Raw genomic sequence first — 19,366 nt, 5'->3', positions numbered from 1 at the left:
AACCACTCGAAGGCATTTCTGTCAATTATTATTGCTTTATTTATTTTGTTTTGCAAGATTTCGCTAATGATATGCTTCGCCGCAATGCATGACTTACAGTTCGTTTTAGTATATATTCCAGATGTGAATCTTCGACATTCGGATTGGTTGACAAGCTCGGCTTATGACGCTGCATCTCTGTCAACCTCAGTGATTTTATTTATATTTCTTACCGCTGTATTTTCTTTATGATGATGTAACGCTCGCCGTATCCTGTATCAATAAACGAGATGCTCGCTACTGATGTTGTGTTTATGTTTGTTTATTAAGATCAGTTATAAAATATTTGATTTCGTTTCGGTGTGATTAGAGTAAAAAATTTGTTATACTTCGGAGACAGAGGTTCTGAATGGGTTTGCTTTTTGTGTACACGTTCGTATTTTGATCGAGCTTACTTAGCACTCAGCTTGAACAAATAAAGTGTTGATTGTTGACTGGTTAAATGTGCTTGCTCAAATTCAGTCTCGGTCATCATGAATTTTCGCAATTTCTCAGCTATCAGTAAATTTGGCAAATCTAAGATGACAGCGATCAGTTGAAGAGGCGTCATTTCTCAGCCATAGTTGTGGACAGTTTTCAAACAAACAGATTCCATGTTGCTTTCCTGAGAGGTACTCCGAGACAAATTGGGTGGGGTGTGCAGCCCATTTTCCAAAACCCTTACTCTTTTTATGACCAAAATCTGCGATATTGCCTACCCTATTTATGTCGCAGTTAGGCCATTACGTTCCTAGTGGAACAAAGGGCGGTTACAATGTTGCGCCAGCGGACTCTGTTCGCGGCTGTTCTTTTTGCCGTAGTCCAGGTGATGTTGGCTTCTTTGAGCTCCTCTTCCACTGACCTCCTCCAGGTTTTCACTGGTCTTCCTACCTTCCTTTCACCCTGCGGATTCCATTCAAGGGCCTGTCTGGTTGTATCAGATGTTGGCTTCCGCAATGTGTGGCCAATCCAATTCCATTTGCGCCTGGCGATCTCTGCTGGAATACATTCTTGCTCTGTTCTTACCCAAAGTTCCCTGTTGCTGATTTTCTCTGGCCAGTATATCTTTAGGATCTTTCTCAGACATCGATTAGTAAAAGTTTGCAGCTTCTACCCTATTTATGACCTGACCATTAAATCAAAACCCTGTTTCAGACCTGCGTTTAATTAGTTTCCTAGTTCAGACCAATGTTAAATTAGCGTAAAGATAATTTGTGAAGGGCGTTTGTTGATTTTCTTTTCGATAATGATGAAAAAGTGGCTTCTTCTTAAAAACACTAACCCATATTAAGGCTAGAGTGCAAAAACCATACCCTATTTATGACCAAAACGGCCAAAATCAGCTAAAATCGATACCCAGTTATGACCAAAACGGCTGAAAAACCATACCCCTTGGGGCCACACATAACTATATCGCCCATATCAGGGAGTACCCTCCCCCCCCCCCCCCCGCTGGGGGTTGCTGTACGTCTGTTTAGTGACTGATCACATAAGACGTCAAAATGCGGAATTCAAAATGGCCGCCGTTAAGGTAAAAAGGTTTATTGGCAGAAAAAACTTTATTCATTTTACTCAGTTACACCTTTTTTAGTTATTCTTCCCCAAAAAATACCTCTTAGTCATTGCAAAGACGTATCTAATTACTGGTGTTTGTTTGGAGCTACTTTGACAGCCAATCAAGAAGTCGTTTACAAAGGGGCATGATGTCTGCTGTGCAGTAATCTGCAATTGTCGATGCAGTTGTGAACTGCATGTTTTCTCACCAAGAGACATTTTTTGTCAGTCACATAACTACTATTTATTGGGTTCGACAAGCCGAGTTGAAAATTGTTTTGTGTTTGATTTATTTTCTCACTCAGTCTTATTCTCCTTCCGTTAGCCAATGGATAAGTCAAATTAAATCTGACAAGAGCTACCTGCAGTCATAACCAGTAAAAGGGTACTCAGTTTCTCCATAAAATAGGACTCAAAAAAGATCCCTAGGCAGAGGAGCGATCTTAAATCCATGTTATCTTTCTCCATGAAAAAATTTAAACAAGAGCCTCCATAATCACTTTCTTTTTTTAGTAAAGAAAAATGGTCAGAAGTGAATCTTGCATGGTCCACTGAGATCAACAGTTCTTCTTTATCTGTAAAAATAAAGGAAAATGCGATAACTAGGATATTCCTCCGGCAATAACGAACAAACCTAACAGCTACGATGCTGACATTTGGAATTACTCGCAAACTAATCAGTAAATATACATTGGTTACCCTAATGCTGATGGTCACAGCTGTATCATTAAATTGTATGGGAGATGATTTTAAAGCTTTCTTACAAGGAAAGTAGTAGGGCTCTACCTAAATGTTGAAACACTTCTATTGTAACATCTTTTGGGATGAACATCTATAAAATTAGTGTGTTTTTTCCTTTCTCCGATGGTTCGCACAATGCAATGTTGATGGTTCAGCAAGGGCTATTTTGGCAAGGGAAGGCACAACTGGCCAGGCTCGTTTTGCATAACGCTGGAAACAGAGCATGTCCTTTAACAATTCACCAATTGTATTCAAGAAAAATTTGAAAAGCGCCGAATACGGAGTAGAGTTGATTAGGCCGCAAGAATCATTAGTTACAGCAAGTTATGGCAGCTGTGCTTTTTTGCCTGCCATCAGCAAACTGGATGTGAGACAAAATCACATCAGCAAAGTTAACGATAATAACAGCTATCAGTTCACAATTAGAGGGAGCATTTCCAATGATTATATATCTGTAGGCCTGTCAATTACAATGAATAAGGCACTTCTTTGTTGCTGGTTACTTTCATCAAACATTGACGAGACTCAAAAGCAGTAGAAAACTGTCCTAATAGGAGAATCTTTGTTTACAATATTTGCCTCATTAGCATAAACGATGCAGTTTCTGATGGAGTAACAAAAACATTAGTTCTGAATATTGAAAGGGCACAGCACGATTATCTGTCCCAGAGAATTTGAGCTCGATGTATTGAACACGTTTTGTGCGACGCGGGTTCAAAAACTCAAAATTTTTCAAACAACGTATGAGCTCATTTGCGCTTTTGCCACCCAGAAAATTTGCAGTTTTTTAAAGCCAATTTCTCCTAGGATATCACACACAGAGTGCCAAACACGTCACCAGTTACTAAGTTTCACAAGCTCTTTAAATGTTTGTAGTCAATTCGTGTCTAGCGTCATGTTTTCTCTGCGCAAAGTTAGTCGTATGTTGATGTGGAAAAATGTAAACAATGACGTTAGCAAAGGTTCCCCTATAGTCTTGAAATCGAGTCCTGTCTATTCCGGTTATATTTAATCTTTGGGACGTTAACTGTCATACCTAGTAACAGAGTCGGGATTCATGTCTCGGGTTTTGAGGATGTAGCGTTACCGGCTGACGCGCTGTTATCACCAAGAGCCTAGAATAGAAACAACAACAAAATCACCTCAAGTGTCACACTCATTATAATTCAATGGACTCAAAGTTCTCTAGCCACATCTTTTTACAGGACATTAGGGAATACCGAACATAAATCCATCTAGTTGCAGGTAGACTTGGACCCCGGGACCTTCGGCTTCCAAAGCCAGCGCCCTAACCACTCAACCAGATCGCGTCCACAAGTTCATTGAAGTGGAACAGAGAGGTAATCCTTCAAGATGACCTGCACCTCCTTAAATCTTCTATTTTGATTCGTTCTTGTTAATCTGCACCTCTTTTGTTTTAAAATATTGTTTGTGTTTTATACCTATTGTTTCGCTTGGCGAATCATGAAGACCCCTGTAAACGGTGCGTGGTCGTCCTAATCCTTCGTAAGAACAAAATGGCGTCTGGTTCATTTACCCATAATTCTTAGTGCACGAAAACCTTTGCAACGCTCATAAAAACGTAAAGAAAAAGTCCAACATCTTAATAATAAATAATAATAATAATCGAATATTTACCTAGGAAAACCCTTCAGTACAAAGTACTGTTATCAATAGGGTCCTGCTGACTAAGAATGAAAACTAATAAATCTAGAAATAAAACTAAAAAAATCCATTGTACTTGATGTTTTTAATACAGGGAGAAATACTGTAAAAATATGGTCTTCCTTGCGCCTAATCGGCTGTGTTAGGTTCTTATGGTATTGTGGTAAAATGCAGTCTCCACCTCAGTAAATATATATCTTTATTTAAGTGTCAAATGTACTTAGCACTGTTTTGCTAATTAGGGACACTGTAAATAATTAACCAAGTATTGCAAATAGAACATAAACTACAAAGAATCCCAACTGGTGGGAGGCTGACCAGTTGTCTATTTACACAATGCAGTCGAAGAGTTGCACTCGGCGCTACCGATAACAAAAGCAGCGGTAGGTTGGCTGGCCACGCCACCTCCACTGTGTTTTTTCCTACGTGGGATTCTCGTACTCCGGTCTTTTCAAACTCACCCCTTGCGGCAAGTTGTTCATACGGAACTGAAGTAGAGCCTGTGTCAAGGCATTAGACACCTGTAAAGCCATTGAAGCATCTTCTTCACTGCTCACAAGTTTCCCCTGAAAAATGCAAGACAAAAATCAATCAATCAACTTACAACTTGCAAGAGAAAAAAACAAATGAGACCATGGATGAGTGAATCAATCTATGAATTACTGATTTAGAGAAGTTTTCCATTGAGTGTCGTAAAACCAAAACCAAAGTAATCACTCTAGCCAATCACAAAGGACACAGACAATCCAATGACCAATCACAACTCGTAGTAAATACATGTACATGTAGCTGACGCGAAGCGCGGGAAAACGAGTGTGCCAGTGAGTTACAATTGGTTTTGGTTTTCTTCTGATTCGATGAAAAAGTGGCGCGAGTCTTTTGAGCCAGTCGCGTAGCGTAGTAAATGCAAAACCAATTACTTTCCGACACTCAAAAGAAAACCGCTCATCATTGAAAAACAAAATAACAAACGCAAAAAGGCAAAGCATATTCACGCGAAAAAACAACCCCACACCAACCCCCGAGGGGGGAGTACTTAACTGTTTATTAATCTTTACTGTACACTTGGACAACAATCCATTGGGTTCATAATAATTAACAAAGTACACAGTGTTTACTTGCCCACCAGCGAGAACAGTAGCCGTAGTACCCGTAATTTCTGTATTGAATGTAAGAAACAAAAAACATTTTCCGTCTGTCGAGAAATGCCATGGGAACACGAGTCGTAGGCGAGTGTTTCTGTAGCTTTTCGAGTGCTCTTAATTTTTCATGAGTGTTTCTTTACCTCAATAGAAACACGAAGGAAATGTTTCCTAATTCTCTTAGAAAATGCTTCGAGAAAAAACGATGATAACCACTCGTTTATTTCGATCATCAAAATGCATATTCTCTTTGCTTACGCAATCATTACGTCAACAGCTCGTTCTAGTTCTGAGTTTGTATCAGCATGACTTTTAGTGCGTCCTCTCTTACAAGGCGTTTTTAATCAGTACTGCTCAAAATAGTCACATCTTCTCACCAGATCTGCAATAGCTCCTTGAAGAAAGCTCACACTTGATCCTCCTCCTCCTCCACCACCACCACCACCGCCACCGCTGGTCATGACAGTGCTGCTGCCGGTACTGCTGCCGCCGCCACCACCGCTCATGCTGCCACTAGCACCAGCCATGTCTCCACTGCTAACACTTGGAATTTGATCATATGGCTGGAAGCCCGGATCATTTGGGATTTGACTGGAATACGAGTCATTGTACTAGCAAGAGAAAACATTAACATTGGCAGATTACATATAAAGGGCACGGCTTTGTACACTGGTGTCTATGCTTTCTGGTCTCTGGTGCATCTCTGGATGAAAACACACGAAGAGAGAATGGTAATTGAAATTAGAAGGAAGAAGTGAAAATGGATCCGCCACACTCTAAGAAAACCGCATGACGAGTGGGGCCAGGCAGGTCCTATTGCGGAACCAGCAAGGGTCGCAATGCCACGAAATGGAACTCAAAGCCCACGATCGAGACAAGTGGAAGGGAACTGGGGATGCCTCGTGCTGCATAGAGGAGTGAAGGGGATAGGAGAGTTCCGCCTGCCTGGCTATCTAGCTGTCTTTTTGTTCAGTCAGTCAGTTGACCAGATGCTTGGTCAGTTGGTCCGTTCGTCTCTCTAACTTTCTGACCTGGCACTTTCTCTGTCTAATCTGTATGCAAAAGATTAAAGGGTTTATTTTGTAACCTAATCTGATACACATCATTCTACCGAGAGAGATTTAACAGAGTGAATTGACTGATCAAGATGAAAATGATCATAGCATTCACTCATCAATACTAATCTTTACCATAACTGCAGAAACTCTCGCCAATTCATTGGGTAAGTTTCAATGTCAATAATTGGACAGACACACGAATTTGTAATTAATGCGATAATTTATTGTAAAAAACAAATTGATGTTAGTTTTTTGTGGGTCTGTCTTGTTATTGACGATGAAGTTCGTCATAACATTGTCAAAGTAGTGTGCGGATCCACTCGGGTATCGCCTTGTGGATCCACAGTTACTTTAACAATGTTATGATCAATAACAAGACAGACACAACAAAAAGGTATAAGGTAATAATAATAATAATAATAATAATAATAATAATAATAATAATAATAATAATAATAATAATAATAATAGGAAAATATTTATATAGCGCCAATCCACTATTTGTCCATGGCGCTTTACATTAAATAAAAAAAATATTTAAAAAGCTAAAAAAGGGGAGGGGAAAAAAAAATCATCTAAAAATTAAAAGAGTTAAAAAGCTTGTTTAAAAAGATGTTTTTAAATGCCGTTTAAAAATGTCAGTCGAACCATTGGATCTTAGTTCAAGTGGGATCGAGTTCCATAGTCTCGGTGCCGCCACAGCAAATACTCTCTCTCCATATGTTTTCAGTCTAGCTTTCGGGATCGCCAGAAGGTGTTGAGAGGACGATCTTAATTTCCGTTGAGGGGTGTTGTACTTAAGTAATTCACTGATGTAGTAAGGTGCTGTTCCATTGAGAGCTTTGTTGCTTAGTAGGAGAATTTTAAAAATTATACGGTAGCAAACAGGTAACCAGTGGAGCTGTTTTAGGACAGGGGTGATATGTATTGTAGCGACACATGTATTGTAGCGACACATAAGGATAATGATCACCTCATAATTTGAGCCACTGTAACTACCACCATAATAGTCATCATAATAATTATCATGATAGTTGCCGTACTGTGTTGACCTTGCTGGAGATCTGGGCTTGAATGCATCAGGAGGTAGCATCTTATCTCTACATGAACATAGCCACAAGAGTTAGAAGAAGACATGACATAAGAGGCCAATTACATATGTACATGTATAGGTGGGTGCAATGACAAAAGATGTCATGTCAAACAGTGACACAGCGACATCAAAAGGCCACAATGTCCAATCAAACTTTATCTATCCTTACCAACACCTCCAAAATATTGATACAACTATATAACAGATAGTGTTTGGTGACAAGATGATACCAGTGTGCCGATATTTAAAGGGAGAGGAACTGTGAGAGTCGAGTGTCTTGCCCAAGATCACTGTGCAATGTCCCCAGCCAGGGATTGAACCCGCTCAATCCACAGACAAGTGCACTAACCACGAGGACACTGTTCTCATGGTCCTACAGTAATACTTGGTAAACTTTATTTTCCAGTGTGGTCACAAACCATGCGAGAAGCATAAATCAATATTTTATGGTGTTCAACATCTATACTTACCCTCCGCTTTGACCTCCACTGTTCCACTGTGAACTGTCATCAAAACTGCCATAAGAACCAGTGGGGAAGGTCTGGTTTGGAGCACTTTTGAAAGATGAGTAGTTCTGATTCCAGGATTGGTTCTGATGATTGGCTGAAGATCCTCTTCCTCTGCCTCTTCCACCTCGGCTGGACCCTCGCTGCTGCTGTTGATTATGAGGTGCTCCTTGCTGCCTTCCTCTGCCACGAGTACCTCCTTGGCTTCCTCCACCATATGAGCTTCCCTGTTCACCTGCACCATACAAGGCTCCCTGTCCACCATATGTACTTCCACGTCCACCACGTCCACCACGCCCACCACGCCCAGCCCCCTGTCCTCTTCCTCTCTGACTTTGCCATTGCTGTCCTAAAATGTTCAAGCCCGAAACGAAATGTTTACACCTTTTGCTGTTCATTTACAGAAAATATCCATTCATTCGAGTCCAGACTTGTTTCATTATGGTCAATATACTCTCATTAACACCAATATGGCCTTCATTTGCGCATAAGGAACGTTCAAGGATGACACTTGCATGTGTATTAACATTCAAATTCATCAAAAGACAAACAATACCTTCCTTTGACATTCATTGGCTGTAAATGTACTTTTATTTTTGTCGAAAAAAAATTTGTTGTCGCGAAACGACAATCATGTACACTTTGGAAAATCCTTTTTCAACAAGAGACTTTCAATGACACAATTTGCATGAGCACTCACAATCAATTGCATTATTATACAACCATATCCATGAAGGTGACAATCTTAAGTGCGGTGAGACAAACATTACAGCCTTAATAACATTTATTTTTGGAAGAGAGAATATCAAATTTGTTGAACAATAATATTTATCCCTCAAATGCCTTACTATTGAGGCATCGTGGCAAATATGTTTGCATGAAACGATACAATCGTCCACATTTAGGCCCTGATTATCCTTTCACTGTGTTCAAATGGGATTCTATTTCTTCGTGGCATTTGTGGGGAGATCTAACTGTCACTTTATCACATGCTCATGTATACTGTAGTGCGCCCTTTGAGTTGTACGCAAAAGGTTCGTAAGAGGATGGATTTATATCTGCAAGGGGAGGATTGTGAACATACATCTATTAAAAAAAGGTACATACGGTCGCTAGTCCTATAATCAAATTTTTGAGGAAAATTGGGCGCGATATTTCTGTTCAAAACAATTACGCTAATGAGCTATTGTTTTCTCTTAACGTTCGGTGAAAACACGGTAATGTCTGTCTCAACGTACTAAAGATTGTCACCTTCACAGATATGGTTGTATAATAATGCAATTGATTGTGAGTGCTCATGCAAATTGTGTTACTGAAAGTCTTTTGTTGAAAAAGGAATGTCCAAAAGTGTAAATGATTGTCGTTTCGTGACAACGAATCTTATTTCGACAAAAATGAAAATACATTTAGAGCCTATGAATGTCAAGAGAAGATATTGTTATTCTTGAACGTTCCTCACGCGCAAATGAAGGTCATATTGGTGTTAATGAGAGTATATTAACCATACTGAAACAAATTTGAACACAAATGAATGGATATTTTCTGTAAATGAACAGCAAAAGGTGTAGTAAACCAGCCACTATAAATTTTTTGACACATTAGCGAACCTTCAGCCTCATATTTAATATTTAATTTGTCATTTTCTTTGCCTTTTTAATTCATAATGGATTATTGTCTTGCAATAATTTTTTTTTGACCTTAGTGAGTGACTATCTTTAACTTCGACAACTACTGTTTAGAACATGGTCCACAATTTAACGTTTCACTTTCTACAAGTCAAACAAACCTACATGTACATTTGTGTATACGTGTATGCATAAAATGTTCCCAAGTGATTGACTGGGAGATAAGTATCTTATCCAGCAACAACGACCAGGCAAGTAAATAACAGAATGATTAATTTAATTTCACAGAGTGCATCCTTCAGTTTTGTGAGTAAACTGTTATCAACAGGATCAAATGCTCACAATGCAGAGGAAGTGTGATTTTTCAAGTCCTCGATTTTGCGAGCCTATTGATTAAATTTACCCTTGAATTATTTTGAGTGATATCAGTTGTCTGTTCCCCTGGGTGTCTGGAACAATTGGGATTCCACCGTAACTGGTAAATGCCACTCACCAGCTTGACAATGAACTGATGTCAATAAAGCAAAAACACATGCTGACCACCCTTAAGAATTAAACGTGCTAACCAACCTCCTCTTGCTGTGTGTTGCATTGTTGACTGGCCAGATGCTTGGTTATTGATGACATTGAATGGGCTCTTTTCCACTCTTGTTTTCACCTGCTGTCGACCAACCATCATTTCTAGCTTACGCGCCTCTTCAAGCAGCTTGCTCGACAATTCTGATCTCTTTTTGACATCGCCACGGACACTGTGAGCAATATCTGGGACCTTCTCTTTCTGTTAGTGAGATAACAGTTGTTTCATTGCTGTTAGAGAATTAGTGTCACTACTCTTGGAAAAATCAGGCTGTGACAGTTAATTATCACTTGATTTAAAAATTATTTTTCATCACTGATCAGCTGTTATTATTCATGACTCATTAACGCTAAGCTGTGAGCTGTCTTTACTGTAGTTTATGGCAGAGGAAAAAACAATATTTGTTTGGGTTTTGGACTTTAGAGTGTACAATCTCATGTTATTAAAAGAGCACAGTAAGTTGAGTACTCTGAGCATGTAGTATCACTTTGCTTCTCAAAGACATTCAATTCGGCAAGTTTAAAAATCCTGACCATAACAATATTCAATCTTGATAAGCATCACATTTTACAGTCGTTTTTCCCTATCGTCTTTTAGTTTCAGTTTCAATTGACAAAATATATCAAACACTGAAGACAGTCTTTGACTACATTTACAAACACCTCAAGGTTAGTCAAAACTACTCCGCTACATGCAGTATTTTCAACTCTCTTCTTGGCATATTTGGAAATGTGGTCAAACATGGGGCACTTTCTATTCAACAAAAATTCCAAAATTTTTGAAACAGTGACAAATAGAATGGAAATTCCCTGGGAAAGTTTCCAGAAAATCCATAAATTGTTGAATTTCGAACAAGCAACCATTCAACCAAAAATTCTGGAAAGTGACAGCCTAAGAGAAAAATGAAATGGAACAGAAATTCATGGTGTGAAATTTCCGAAAATGCAGTTGTCCTCTTTTGAAGAAATTCTGGAAAATGCTGTTCTCTTTATCACTAGAAATTTGCCAAAATTCAAACCAGAATTTTTCATCTAATGGATATTGCCCATGGTCTGACGTGTTTAATATATTTTACATGACACACTTTTGTCAATGAAAGTGTGGTACAATTTGTTAGTGAAATGGTTTGCAAGAACCATTTTAATTTCCAACAAACAGCATGTCCCATCATATACAGCCATTAAGTTATGGCTATGAATTGGGAATTAGAGTACACTGGCCAAAAAATCTTGACAAGAGCATCCATGGTTTTGATGAATGATGCAAGAACAAACATGTTGTCAGTAATTGCAAACAATTTGCAGTCCAAGTAAACACTGCAGAAAGCAAATGCAAGCAAAAGGATCAAATTTATATTAATTATTGATCCTTTCCGCTTGTGATTCTTTTTTGCATAAATTAAAATCAATGCACTCTTGCTTGCATCTCTGCTTGCATCACACACAAAAATCACACTACAGTACGTAATGTATTTCCTTACTCTCGATTTAGCCTGTCTATGAAAAAAGGAAAGGACCATATATTCAGTTTGACATTAAAGCAAGCTGGTTGCCATCTATACATGTACATACTTGGATTGGATTATACAATTTTTTCATAATTATCATTCATTTGCCAAAATTTATACTAGGGACAAATTATCCATGTGAGATGAATTAGCTGTCTGAGGCAGGCAATTCGTCTTTCTGAGACCGATAAATCGTCTAGGTATAAATCTGGTGTTTAGACGAATTATGTGCTCAAATTCTTCTTTTGCAAATTCATATGTCAGCATGTCAGCATGTCTGTAAGACGTGTTATCAGACGAATCAGTTCACGACAAATTTGGTCTTATAGTTCGTTTAACCACCAGATGTATACCTAGACGATTTATCCATCTCAGATGAAGAAATCATCTCAGATGAAAAAATCCTTTCGTAATATAATTTGGCATGTGATAATTGGTCTCTAGTATAAATTCAGCCATTAAGAGATTAAGCTCTCATTAAAGTGTATGGGCCTGCCGTACATGTATACAGTATCGATGTAGGTCATTATCAAACAATCTACCATCAAAAGCTTTTCTTTTGAGCAAACAAGGAACAGTTGCATGTTACCAGATACAACTTTCTTTTAGCAATTTAAGGAGGATGACCTATAAAGCACAAGGAATGACAACATCTGCAGGGATTTAGTTTTCCACTCATGATAATTCAGTACAAATTTAGATTTTGTTTCAACAATTTCAACAGAAGAAGTAAATAATCCGTAAGTTTCAGCTGTTTTCTTACAGTGCTACTCACCTTACTGTTGCCACCTACATATATAGGAAAGTTTTTGATTAGTTGTTGACATCTTTTTGACAACTTCTCATGGCTTCTGTTTCAAATGGCCAATCAAACTGTGACAACTTGCCACCAGCTTCAAATTGAAATTCCCAGGAGAGTAAATGGTGAATTTGACAATTTAACATCACTGTCTTTGACAGTTCCCATGTTTTGATTAGCCAGTTGAAAAGAAAGCCAGCAAAAAAATGTATCAAAATGTTGTCAAAAAGATGTCAAAATTTCACCACAAACTTTCTCAAGTCACGTGGCAATGGTATGATAAATAGCACTGTAAAGCTTTACCCAAACTCTGGTCAACTCTGGATCTTGAGAGTTTGGCCATGCAGGGACAGCTGATTTACGATCAATAAAATCCAAATTCTGAAAAGATCACTTTTGATCTTGTGTGAGATTATTGCACAGGACAGTTTTCATCACATCACAAAAAAAGAACCCTGTCTCAAATAGAATGTTCTCGAGGAGACTGGCAACAGTTTCCAGCACTTTTCTAACAGTTATTCTCTGAAAGATGAATACTACCACTGTTTAACAAGTGATGCTACATGTACAATAATGGTATCACACAAATGCTTAATCATTGGTAAAACAAGTTGCGGTCATCGTTTTTATATAGCAGGTTACCATAGGGACAATACAATCTGTTAAAAACACACTTAATTTTAGCTTTAAGTACAGTTCATACTGTTGCTATTATAATATATTGTTCCCCAGGATATTGACACCAAGATGCTCTCCAATGATTGGGCAGTTTTTTGATACCATGATTGTGGCATCAATTGATGTAGAGTGGTTATAATGACCCATCAAAATCTACCTCTTGGAAATTGCTGGAAACTGTTTTGAGCCTCCTTGAAATGCTTAATTACATTTCACACCACTGCCCTGAAATTTGACAGACAAATTAAACTTTCACGACAGCTACATGTAGAATTCTTTGTCACCCCTGAGATTCAAAAATAACTTTAGTCCCAACAACTGGAGCAACATGAATTTCTTTGAGCAGCTCTTTATTTAAAGAGCTATAACTAGAGCTGAAATTGTTTTAAGACCTAACCCCAAGTGATGGTCACTTAATTGCTGCTGATTTGAATGGTTGTGATAATTTTGACATACAACAAAACAAACCACTCCATCATGATTTTGTTCATTTCTTATCACTACTTGTCTCTCTGACAAAGTAATGATTTGTGTGAAAACTTAAATAGACACAACCATCACTTTTAAGAGCCAGACAGTTACTTAAAGACAACTTTCATGTTGATCAACACATTGGAACCAAAGCAATTCCACTTTGAATTTCAGCGGTCCATATCTTTTACTCACCAAGACGTTAAAGCGATGTTTGCTTCCAACAAGATGCGGGAACTTCAAGTTGTGATCAAATTTGGAGTCACATAGCTCACAATGGTACCTTGGACTCTGTCCTATAACCTGGATTTCTGTAACATACTCCAGGCCTACAGTAACAGAACAAGTGACGGCACAAACATGCCAGAAGGTGAAAATCAACCACACAAAAGTTGCATATTTTCACCCAGTAATGATGCGACACAACTGTATCGTGCATTCCATTGCTACAGCTGTGTCTACAGCGCTCCAAGCTCAAGTTTTTCAGAAATCGCCTTTTGGCAACCTTCTTCTGAATAATGGTTGCCCACTAAGACAAATTTGGTCACCAAAATCTGAACTTTTTCATAGAATGACATTTTATGTCAATTAACATGAAGTTAATATTGCCGACCACAATGAGCCCACACTGGAAGCATTCAAAGAACGTTCCGATGCTATTAGATTTCATTTGTACCTTTTTTTTGTTGAATAGTCAACATCTGTTCAGGAAAGTGAATAAAAGAAAAAAAGAAACAGGTAAGGAAGACAAACATGCTTTAAATTGTGGTTGAATTTGTTTGGCTTACTGATTATACAACAAATTAGCCTTTGGCTTACTGATTATACCACAAATTAGCCTTTTGTACTGCAATCAATGCACTAGTCATCAAATTGGCGACGTATATGTACTTGTAACATTTTGTTGCCAAATGATTTATTTACTCGCCATGGTGACCAAAATGGTTGCAGCTTGGAGTGCTGATCTACATGTATTGAGCCAGTGGAAGACATCAGACTTGAAAATGACATTCCAAATGTGACTCCTCCGTTTATTTTAAAGCATCTATTCAATAAATACAATGAAAGGCAAATTACTCCCCAATTTTGAGATAAAATTTTATCACAAGTCCAATAAGAAATTTGAAGGCTACTAGCAAGTTCACAACCTAGTTGCCTGGCAAGAAGTTGCAATTTGTCTTTCACTGTCAGTATTGTCACATTGTTTACTCAAATCATGAGTCGCAAAGAAATTTTGAAATAATTTCACTTACATTTTGTTAATGAAAATTCACTTAAGAAATTCCCTACGCCTTAAGGTATGCACCCCCAACTGTTCCCCTGTAAGCCAAGGGTTTATTACTAACAGATGTTGTGCTGGTCTGTGATATTACATGTATGACTTTTTATTTGGGTAAATGCAAGTGCAAACACAACAATTCCTATGTTATCAAGGCCATGTTTTTGCTGCAACAGTCTGGTCACACAGATCAGTGCCTCAGACTTTCATTTTCTGTTATGTAAAATGCTGATAACGAATGTTTGCAAAATATTTTCGGAAAAACCAGTCCGAAAAAAGCCTGCTTTTAGAAATATGACTGATATACTTTAATTTGTACAATGTATCTTGAACTACATGTTCCAGCACATATATTTCTTACCATGACAGCCTCACAGTATAATACTAGTACAGCACATGCACATGTATGTATATGACACACGATTGTAAAATTTTCTCTTTTCATGTCCTGGTTTTTCAAAAGGTGGTTAATATCATTGCCATTGGTCAGATCATAAATCACATCCAGGGAATAAGTGTTAGCAAAATGAACTTATTTACGATAACACTTATCCAGTAGATATCAGGTGAACTATCAAATGGCTAACATTATCCATCCCTTGGACAACCAGGCCTCGGATGGTTTGATTGTTAGACCTCCACTGATGAAGGACTAAAATTAATGTCAGCTATAATCTGACCTCATTGACTTCCAAATTGCCCATTAGTCTCTGTAGAAACTATTGTGCCACATTAATGGCAGGCAAGTGAAATACTTAGCTATTTATCAACAGGAAGTCGAATGTGGTAAATTAACTGCTGTCATAATTTACCACAATTATCTCCAAGTTGATATTAAATAGCTAAGTGCCCCAAATTGCCAGCCAACTACTAACTGCAAAGTGGTTAGAGCTTAAAAATGAATATTGCAGCACAGTGACACTGCAGAATGCCTGACAACATTCTGCGAATTATTATGAACTGCATGAAGGTTTAATTGGTAATACTGTCCAGTGACTATCTAATAAAATCCCGGGGGGGGGGGGGGGGACTCCCATATGGAGTGGACGGGGATGCTCGTCGGAAATTTTGAATTTAACCCCTAAAAGAGACCAATCTGGGCGTGGCCGAAGCTTATGCAGACCCCTAAAAGAGACCAGTTTATAAAACAGACAAATAAAAAGTACAGTGACATTTAATGATGGTGAATTTGTTTATATGAATTGAGTAAATATAAAGAATCAAAATTCTTTCTGTTTTGTTATTTCTTCGTGTGCAACCCTTAACGAGACCTTGACGGCTAAAAATAATGACATTTTGCCCAGAACACCCTAAGCGAGACCAAAATCCGAAATTTACACCCCTAAGCGAGACGACGAGCATCCCCGTCCATTCCATATGGGAGTCCCCCCCCCCCCCCCCCCGGGAATAAAATACAATGTATGTGTACATGTAAGCTGGTATTCATACACTTACCAATTAGTGGCTCAGGGTAGGTGGCAAAGTCTTTAGCTCCTATTGGACCATTGAGGCTGGGCTGCTGTACAGCGTGCATTGGCTTGTCATACGGCTTACGTGAGTGACCTGGACCAAATGTTCCTCCACGTATGGGACCCACACCTCCCCCTCTTCCACCTGCACCTCTTCCTCCCCTGGTAAATCCTGTATTCATGGGTTTCATGATACTCTTCTCTTGTGCCTTTTGCTGGGCCCTCTCAGCTCCTTGTTTCTCTAGAGCCTAATGATGGGAAAACAGTGTACCTTTAAACACCAAGGGTGTGCAACCTACCAAATTCTCAGCACAAGCCTGTGTAAGATCTGGACTGAGAGAACTTTCAGCATTTACCTTTCGGTGTTTTTGACCAATGAGATGAGAATTCCAAGCAGAGTCACTATTACATGTCACTAAGCACACCTGTTGAAACAGTAGAGGAAACACATCATTGTGTAAACAAACATGAAAGCAGTGTTGGATCTTGCTGGGAGGAGGGACACATGCACCCCCTTACGCCTAACAAATACATGTACATGTATAAGGTCCCAAAGCCTGAAGACGTTACGCCTCCATACCTCAGAGGGAAGAACAAAAAGAAAGCATAAGGGTAAAGCCCTGCTTCCTCCTTCAAAAAAAAAAAAAACGTTGCACAGGGTTATCCTAACAAATAACTTAAAAGAGTACATGTACGATGTAAATTGTACAGTTTGTAGACTTGTGTAAGATGTTCATGAGATTCATAAAGCTATCACCAAAATCTCCAATTACAACTTTAGTGCTATAATGCATATATCAAATTCTCCCAACTTGCACTGTAAGAAATGCATCAAGATAAAGGAGGATAATTCATGTATATTGACAAATAAATTATATACACATAAATAAATTATATACACATGTACCTGGCAGTTATATTGGAGAACAGGCTTCTTCTCCTCTTTCTCCTCCAGTCTCTTTGGAAGCTTGATATTAAACTCTTCAATGGCTCGTTTTATGTGCCTTGCACACATGCAGTGATGCTGAAAAGCCTGGTACAAATTAAGTAAATGAAGTACAGTATTGATTGCACAGTGGAGAATTAACCAAGTCAATTAAGGTATGGGTTTGACACACATGCAATTACTCAGCCGAATTACATGTACTTTGATGTTCTTGACAATCATTTCACTAAATTGGTGATCTGCTTTAATATGGGGCCTTTGACTCTTTTACATTTCATTCTTTGCCTTCTGTTTTTGTATGCCATAAATTGTAATTAATTAATTAATCAATCGATCAATCAATCAGTCAGTCAATAAATAATGGTAATTCAACTAAGTGGAGTGCAATTTGGTCTGAAATCATACGAGTGATTTCAAAATCGAACAAGCGCACAGCGTGAGTTCGATTTGAAATCACAAGTATGATTTCAGACCAAAATTGCATGACATGAAGTTCAATTGCCACTTTATTAGATCCATTTTGAAATCGCACGATTTTATTGCCTTAAATTTTTGATTTTTTGTATATTGTCCCAGTAGCCAGTTTGTTAAAAAAAAGTGGAACCAGAAACGTCTTTACGTCTCATTTAGTATGCAAAACGATGTCATGTGACGAAAACTCATTCGAGCATGACAAAGAAACAAGCAGTTCTGAAATCAGAATGAAAATAGTCTACTTCCGGTACAAAAGTTCAGTTCTCATCGCCTGAATCAATGATGAAAGGCCTTCCTTTCTTTTGTGGTTTAGGCTGAGACTTTCATTGTCTTTGGAGAAGGAATTTGAAGATGCATCCTGTGTAGTTCTGCGATCGATTTCTTTTGAGTTGTGAAACTCCCTCGAGTTCATGATGCCCAGTGGATAGTATGTTTTTTTTCTTTTAAACACCATTTAATGGCATGATTTTAAGGGAGTCCAGCTCGTTATCATCCCCGTTTCTTTTTGTGACCTCGGTGTAGGACTCAACACTCAGGACCTTGTCAAGTTCTTGCAGTGCCATTTGTTTCAAGATATTTCAAAGATGGCGGGACTGGCACCAGCTTCGTAAGATGTTCGTTCATTCAGTGTTTTGTGCAGTGGGGCGTATTTTGACTATGTTTATTCACAGTGACAGAGTTAAGCTCTTTTGTTGCTTCGTTGGAAACTACCGCAAACCTGGAAACATCTACCTTCTTGAGATGACTCTGAATTTGTTGTTGTGTGGTTTTCGTTTGTTTCTGTTTTACTGGACTCGGTATCATACGGATCTTTAGCAGATGTTGAAGAAAAATTGCCAAAATATTCGTCAAAATGGACACTGAAAGTTGGAAACTTCCATTAAAGTAGGTCTTCAGCCTAAAGGAGCTCATAATCGTCATTCAGAAACTGTAATTAATTAAATTTGTCAATTTTTTTTTGGAAAAAACTACAATAACAACAAAGTTTTGGCAATAGTAGTTGCAAAATTCTCCACACAATGGCTTTTTGTCTTTCATTTTCCTAAAATTTTATTGATCACTTTAAACTTATCTTGAAATCTGATTGGTTGTTTTGTTCTACTGTCCCATTTTCATTGAGTGAGAAAAAGATGCGATTTAGTGCCAAAAATAGTGCGATTCGTGAATAAATCGCACCACTGAGAGCCAATCAGACTGCAAGGATAACCAGTGATTTCAAAATGCATTTAATAAATAAACAAATAAATAAATAAATAAATTCTGCATTGAATACTAGAGCACAAAGGTTGCCTCAGTTTTATTTCAATTTTGGAATTGAAAAATGCACCAACCTCCATACAGTCCATATTGTAGTCGCACAGTTTGCAATAGTAAGGTTTTGTCTTGTCAGTATTAATCCAGTCTTGACGCGGATCAACTCTCTTTGTCTGATTGGCATTTGTGTAAGCACCCGTTCCTGAAGTTTCTGCCGGCTGATTCTGACTCGACACAGGAAGTGCGTCGCTTGGGAAGTCAGCGTACAATTGATCTTGCTTCTCTTTCTCTTCCCTCACAACCTGGATTCCTGCATCTAGGTTTGCATTCCCTGTAACAACCGTATTTTCAGCAGTAGAGACATCAACCATGTTGGTCGCCATCGTCGCCATGTTGAACGTAAATCTCGACAGTGCGCACGTCCTAAAAGAGAAAACCACTAAGCATATCTCGGGCTCAGTATGAAATCCAATATGGCTGCAATGGCCGCACAACAAAGACTGCTTCGGC

At 38.4% G+C, this 19,366-nt stretch overlaps 1 protein-coding gene across 1 annotated transcript; it reads right to left on the bottom strand.

Annotated features, from left to right (window-relative positions):
• Nucleotides 1–25: 25 nt before the first annotated feature.
• On the bottom strand, nt 26–19,306 carry LOC145486597 (uncharacterized). Its single transcript, XM_081465285.1, has 12 exons — nt 18,934–19,306; nt 17,090–17,215; nt 16,539–16,607; nt 16,169–16,430; nt 13,630–13,763; nt 9,973–10,180; nt 7,742–8,126; nt 7,152–7,278; nt 5,498–5,731; nt 4,440–4,544; nt 3,350–3,428; nt 26–2,147 (listed from the first exon to the last, which is right to left on the bottom strand). The coding sequence occupies exons 1-11, from the start codon at nt 19,246–19,248 to the stop codon at nt 3,369–3,371; spliced, it is 2,025 nt and encodes a 674-aa protein (XP_081321411.1). The 5' UTR covers nt 19,249–19,306; the 3' UTR covers nt 26–2,147; nt 3,350–3,368.
• Between the last annotated feature and the right edge of the window lie 60 nt (nt 19,307–19,366).

The sequence above is a fragment of the Orbicella franksi genome, chromosome 5 (genome assembly GCF_964199315.1).
Source record: "Orbicella franksi chromosome 5, jaOrbFran1.1, whole genome shotgun sequence".
Lineage (NCBI taxonomy): Eukaryota > Metazoa > Cnidaria > Anthozoa > Scleractinia > Merulinidae > Orbicella > Orbicella franksi.
The sequence above is the reverse complement of the archived record's forward strand: the minus strand, read 5'-3'. Positions and strand labels throughout refer to the sequence as shown.